This window comes from Nicrophorus vespilloides, unplaced genomic scaffold (assembly GCF_001412225.1).
Source record: "Nicrophorus vespilloides isolate i.1.1-1 unplaced genomic scaffold, Nicve_v1.0, whole genome shotgun sequence".
In the NCBI taxonomy this organism is placed as follows: Eukaryota; Metazoa; Arthropoda; class Insecta; order Coleoptera; family Silphidae; genus Nicrophorus; species Nicrophorus vespilloides.
This window is the reverse complement of record NW_017096053.1, coordinates 73,519-79,518: the sequence shown is the minus strand read 5'-3', so window position 1 is coordinate 79,518 and position 6,000 is coordinate 73,519. Positions and strand designations below refer to the sequence as shown.

The 6,000-nt window shown below is 38.0% G+C and overlaps 2 protein-coding genes across 2 annotated transcripts; both read left to right on the top strand.

Annotated features, from left to right (window-relative positions):
* The first annotated feature begins 82 nt into the window (after nucleotides 1-82).
* Nucleotides 83-1,131, top strand: LOC108569282. The gene is made up of 4 exons (XM_017930781.1): nucleotides 83-470; nucleotides 545-712; nucleotides 766-839; nucleotides 897-1,131. Exons 1-4 carry the CDS (start codon nucleotides 335-337, stop codon nucleotides 1,113-1,115), a joined length of 597 nt encoding a protein of 198 aa, XP_017786270.1. The 5' UTR covers nucleotides 83-334; the 3' UTR covers nucleotides 1,116-1,131.
* Nucleotides 1,132-1,431: 300 nt separating this feature from the next.
* LOC108569292 (TATA element modulatory factor-like) lies at nucleotides 1,432-5,808 on the top strand. Its single transcript, XM_017930798.1, is given in 12 exon segments — nucleotides 1,432-2,071; nucleotides 2,131-2,322; nucleotides 2,383-2,539; nucleotides 2,634-2,977; nucleotides 2,980-4,066; nucleotides 4,128-4,336; nucleotides 4,339-4,707; nucleotides 4,764-4,784; nucleotides 4,787-4,955; nucleotides 5,017-5,161; nucleotides 5,220-5,354; nucleotides 5,419-5,808. Coding segments are annotated over 12 exon segments (3,693 nt in total). The 5' UTR covers nucleotides 1,432-1,590; the 3' UTR covers nucleotides 5,803-5,808.
* The last annotated feature ends 192 nt before the right edge of the window (nucleotides 5,809-6,000 follow it).

Here is a 6,000-nt window from a genome sequence, read left to right as displayed (position 1 = left end):
AAATGTCAAAACAACACATGTTACAGCATGCGCCTTACGTACTGTTATTGCCAACCAAACTAAAAATGTATGAGTGCGTCGGGCAGTTAGTTATCCGGATGATGTACGACGGTAGAAATACCCAAAACATTTAACAATTTAAAAACTGTAAACACAGTTGTTTTTTTAGCTTTACTTGATGATCGATAAAGTATGATGATCGATGCATCATTCCATGTTGCAATTGGCTGTGATTAATATATCTGATGACAATGGAACAAGAAAATAAGGTGTTAAAAGGAAGAGATCAGAGAATTTCAGTACTGCAGAGAAAAAGCTGTTGATAGATCTGGTTATGAAACACAAGCACATAGTTGAGAACAAGAACAGTGATGCAGTTACATGGCAGGAGAAGAAGAATGCTTGGATCTTCATTACAGATGTGTTTAATTCAGGAAGTGGAAAATATGATAAGCCAAGAACACCAGATGGTGGGTATACTGTGAAAATATTTAAAAAAAGACACATTTTGTTTACTACTATTATTTTCTCCAAACAAGTGTAGCAATTCGAGGAAAGTATGAAAGTCTCAAAAAGGAGCTCAGAAGAAAATCTTATAGAGCAAATGGTGAGATTATAGAGTACAGTGAATATGAGGAGAAATTGCTTTCAATTATGGGTGTGTTACCACTGATTGTTAAATGTGATCAAGACCAAGACTATCTAGTAGAAGGTAAACAAATTTAGGATAATATTGGGAAGCAAACATTCATTATTACCTTTCAGATAATATAAAGATAGAGACTGATATACCTGAGGATATGGAAACAATTACAGATGGACCTGATTATAAGAAACATGTATATATACTAAATAGCAAACTTATATAATGTTATTACAGTACCTTTATATTGTAGAAAGAGAAGGAGAGTTACATTGTTCTTGAATCTCTAATTAAAGCTGAGGAAAGGAAGCAGCAGGAGTTTGAGATGGATTTGAGACTTAAAGAACAACAATATGAAAAAGTGAAACAAGAGATGCAGGCATTTCAGGAATTGCATACTTTGGAGGTGCAAGGAAAGAAGCTCAATATAAGATTACTAGAAATAGAAATTGAAAAGAAACAAAACAAATAGTATTTGTATACATTACAAGGAAATTCTATATTCATTTATATTTATAGGAAAGTATAAAATGGAGATAAATATCATTTTAATTATAGAGACATATATATATGTTTGATTTATACAAATTATTATAATAAATTTATGAAATAATGTTAAAGAAATGTATGTTTTCTCTCAACTTTTAATTGTAAACTAGAATTAAAATAATAGAAACGTGAGTGATTTGCAACTTAAGTTGCCTAAATTTGCAGTATATAAATTCATGGGCACTTTGAGCCATCTTACGATTTAACTGGGAGTTAAAATTAATTGACGGATAGCATTGACGTGTGCTCTTGTCAAAATTAAAAACAAATAGTCTTGAACGGTTACATTTTAATATTAGTAAATTTTAAGTAGAAAATGAACGCTGTGATGTAATGAGCGGTCTTATTTGATGTGAAATTGAAAGTTAAGGGGTTCCTGCTGCTATCCTGCAATAAAGATGAGCTGGTTTGATACATCAGGAATAGCAAGTATTGCCAAGTCGGCTTTGAAAGAGGCCCAGAGGACAATTGATAAAGCCCTGGACATCAAGGATGATGGTGGGGACACTACAACAGTGCCTGCGAACACCCCCATAGATACAAACTCTGATGATTTCTTTGGAAACTGGGGAATTAGCAATGCTGGCACTCCCAATAAGGAGGCCAGTGAAGAAGTGATAACAAAAAGTTTATACAAAAGTATTAAGGGCTCCACAAGTATTTGGGGGTCTTTCACTGGCTCATTCTTCGATCCATATGAGAAAAGCTTGGTGCAAAAGGATAGCAAAGATTCAGTGGATAGCTTGGATGATTCTGCTGATTTAGGTATAGAACATTTCAGTGGCAGTAAACTTGTTGTCCAGACCAGCGAAGATCCAGATGTTTTGTCATTTGTTGCTACACCTGAAAACAATGAAGATGAGAATTTGGAGAGTGCTGGTAATATTTGATATTCGACTGATTGTTGATAAACTTGATTTTATGTAATAAATTTATAGCATCTAGTGATAGCACTTCTGCTGTCAAGCATAGAGAGATGGAGCCAGGAAATATAGATAATAGAGTTTCAATTGTAAGCACTGATAGTGATAGGAAGAGTTCTGAGAGTGTTGAAGTAGTTAATGGAGGGACTGGATGCACAACATCACCAGAATCTGAAGCTCTTTCAATTTCTACCAGTTCTGCTTTAGGTAATAAAATCATAAATATCATTTTCTTTCAATATGTTTTGATAATAATTTTATACCTAGGCTCTAAACAAACATCTGACTCTGTAGAAGTGCTACCAAATAGTTTAACAAGTCCCAGTTCAGTGGAAGTATTAGGAACTGATAGTATTTCTAGTCGACGGCAGTCCCAATACACGGACGAATTCGTCTCACCTTTGCAAACGCCAGACGATGTTGGGTAATATTACAAGTTCGAATTGGGTCTTTATCGAAATCTCGATTATGATCCGAACCGGTTCGAACTTTATTGTTTAACTGGAATTTTGTTATAGCAGCGGCGAGAAAATGACACCGGATAGTGTGGAGGTGATTCCAGATGATGCGGATGAGAACAGCATGGCGGACGACACAATATCTTATAATTCCGTCTCTGAAAGTACTGCGACGACTGTATTCGAAGGTCTTAATTTGAATTTAAAACCTAAATCTATTGCTTTAGTGAAATCTGAGAAGATGGCGGAGAGCTTTTCTAGTGATATTTCACTAAGTCCTGACAAGACACTTAACTTAATCGAAATTCCTATAACACGAGCTCCGAGTCGAGGGGGAATGCATCTTCCACTGAATCTTATAGATACCCAACCTCAGAGCGTGAAACAGGACTTGACTAACTTAAATAAAACTCTAACATAATCGATATTCCATCGGAAAGCAACGAAACGGTCAGGAATGAAATCGACGAGGGAGCTCAATCGGATAAGACTATTGTATCAAGCGATAGCGTGATGGAAAGCAGCAGCGACACAAGCACAACTACCGATAGCAACACGAATTCAATTTATTTGAAGAACATGCTTGCCGATGCTATGACGGAGAAACGCGATAGCGAGCCGAAGGCAAACCATTTCATGGATCTAACCCAAAGCATGATTGACTCCAGTCAGGCTGCAGAAGCGCTGGAGAATATTTCAATCGTACAATTAGACATGCCCCCTAGGGAAACATCACCGTTCAGCTCGGAGAGTCGCTCGGATTTAGTCAAAATCGGTTCCGACCATACCTCTGGCCACACCTCAGGCGATGAATTCGAAACCACAACATCATCGGACATCGAGATTATATCCAGTCCGAATGGCGATTCCAGTAGTACTCACAGCAGACACAGCCCAGCGAAATTACCGGTGGTAGTGAAAAGCAAGGGCGACACAAACATCGACAGTCTACTGGGAAAAATGACATTCAAGAAAATTAAGGGTCACAATCGGGAATTGTCGGAAGCGTCCAGCATCAGCGATGATACGGAGATAGAGAGACTAGTCAAACGGTTATCAGAGATGACGGAAATACTGGAATCGCGCGAGTCAAAATTAATCGAAATCACTAGGAAGAACTCTGAAATACAAGAAGTCAACAGTCACCTGCGCAAGCAGCTGGACGAGATTGTTAATAAGCAGTTAGAGTCTGCAGACCTCTCGCAAGTCACAGAGGAATACACACAACGTTTGTCTGCATTGGAGAGAAAATTCCAGCAAGCAATCAGAGAGAAAGATAACTTGCGGAAGCAACTTGAACAATGCAAACTCGATAGCTCTACTAGAATGAGCAAAAGTGAAATGGATATTGTATTGGAAGAGAAAATTCAGACGATTAGAGAGCTTCGCGAGGAAGGTGAAAAGTTGTCCAAGCAGCAGCTACAACATTCCAATATTATTAAGAAACTTAGAGCGAAGGAAAAGGATAACGAAACCGCCATTAAGCACCTCAAGTAAGTTATAAATCAATGAATTAATTACTTGGACTATTTCTTTTATTAAATTATTTTGTAGAGAATCGGTGGAAGATTTGTCTTCGGAAACTGATCGTCTGAAGAGATCGCTGCAAGCCAAAGAAGAAGTAGAGAGGTCACAGATCGAGGCAGTCCACCAATTGACTGCGAAAAATAAGAAAATTGATTTCGAGTTCAATCAGTTGAAGGATAATTACGACGATCTGCAACAGAAGCACGAGACGGTTAAAAAGTCGTTGGATGCAGCCAAGAAGAGCTACTCGATAAGAATAGGGCAAGCAGCGAACTGTTGCACAGGGAGCATATGCTGCAAAGTTTGGAAAATGAGAAACGCATGACGGAATCCCAAAACGAAGAGATCATCAATCAGCTGGAAGATTTGAGATCAAAGATGCGTGATGCTGAACAGGTTTATTTGAAGAAGGAGCAGGGCTTGCGTGCGGAGAACATGGATTTGCTCAGAAGATTGGATGAGGCCGAAAGTAGAAATGAGGAATTAACACAGTCGGTACTCGAAGTCAGTAAACCGTTGGTGCGTCAGCTGGAAACTCTTCAGGCTACACACAATATGAAGTTGGCCAGTTTCGAGAAGATCGAGCAGGGTTTTGTTATTAAAATAAGTAAGAGGTTTTCGTTTATTTAACAAATACCATTATTATACTCTTTATTTGCTTAGATGAATTGCAAAATAAGCTCACGGCTCTAACGAATCGGAGAAATCTATTAAAGATGAGTGCGTTATGCTGAAATCGAAATTGACCGCCTTGGATAATCAGATCACCACTTTCATGCACGAGAATGAAATGATAAAAATGCAATTGGAGCAACAGAAAACTGATAAGATGGTTCAAGAGCAAGATGCGAATAGGTATGTAAACTACGTCCCAATAAGAGTTTACCAGATTTTAACTTTTCCTTTTTTCCTATAGGGAAGTGGATAATTTGAAACAGAAAATTAAAAGCGAGCAAGAAATTATTGATAAGTTACAGCAGGAAATCGAATTGTTGCAGCAGACGTTGATCAGCGAAAGATCCGCAAACGAATCGGAGAGGAAACGTAACATGGTCTTACAAGTAATTCTATTGCACAAATTCGCGATTATTGTTTTAATGTAATTTAATTACTGTTTAGGAGCAAATTCGTGACCGGAACGATTCTTTGGCTAATTTTACCCGGACTTCACCGAATCCGGGAACCGTTTCTCCAGCCTTAAGTATTGGTAGAGTTTCACTTTCGGAATCCCTTAATAGTTCACTTTGGCCATCTGTAAGTACTATATAAGTTTAATTGTAGAACTTAATTCATTTAACTTCTTATAATTTCATTCTAGGATGAACCTTTCGAAGTGAGCGTGTCTAGATCCACCAATATGCTAGAGATGCAAATGTTCCAAACCAGCTTGAAGCAGAGAGATGGAGAGGTGCAGCAGCTGCAATGGGAGTTAAACCGAAGGGAACACGAGAGAACGCTCCTTAATGCGGAAATTTCGAATCTGCTGACGCGTGTCGAAGAGTTCGAGATTCAGTGCAAAGATTACGACGTAGTGAAAAATGAGTTGGAGGAATTGCAGCAGCAGTACGAAACAATGTGTCAGCTGTATGGGGAGAAAGTCGAGGAATCTGAAGAGCTGAAGCTGGACTTGGTGGATGTCAAGGATATGTACAAAGCGCAAATCGACGAACTTCTGAAACAGCAGCGCAACTCCAAAAGCTAATTTGACCCTGACGTATTTTTATCCTTATTTGAATGTATATTATTGTTCGGGGTGTTTATTTTTACTTACCGTTATAATGGAGTTTCGAGCGCTCCGCGGATTTAAGTTTTATATGCTGTGATAATTGATAAAAAAATATATAGAATTTATAAAATTATATTGTTAATTAACTGTCCGATATCTACGCGAAAAAAAAAA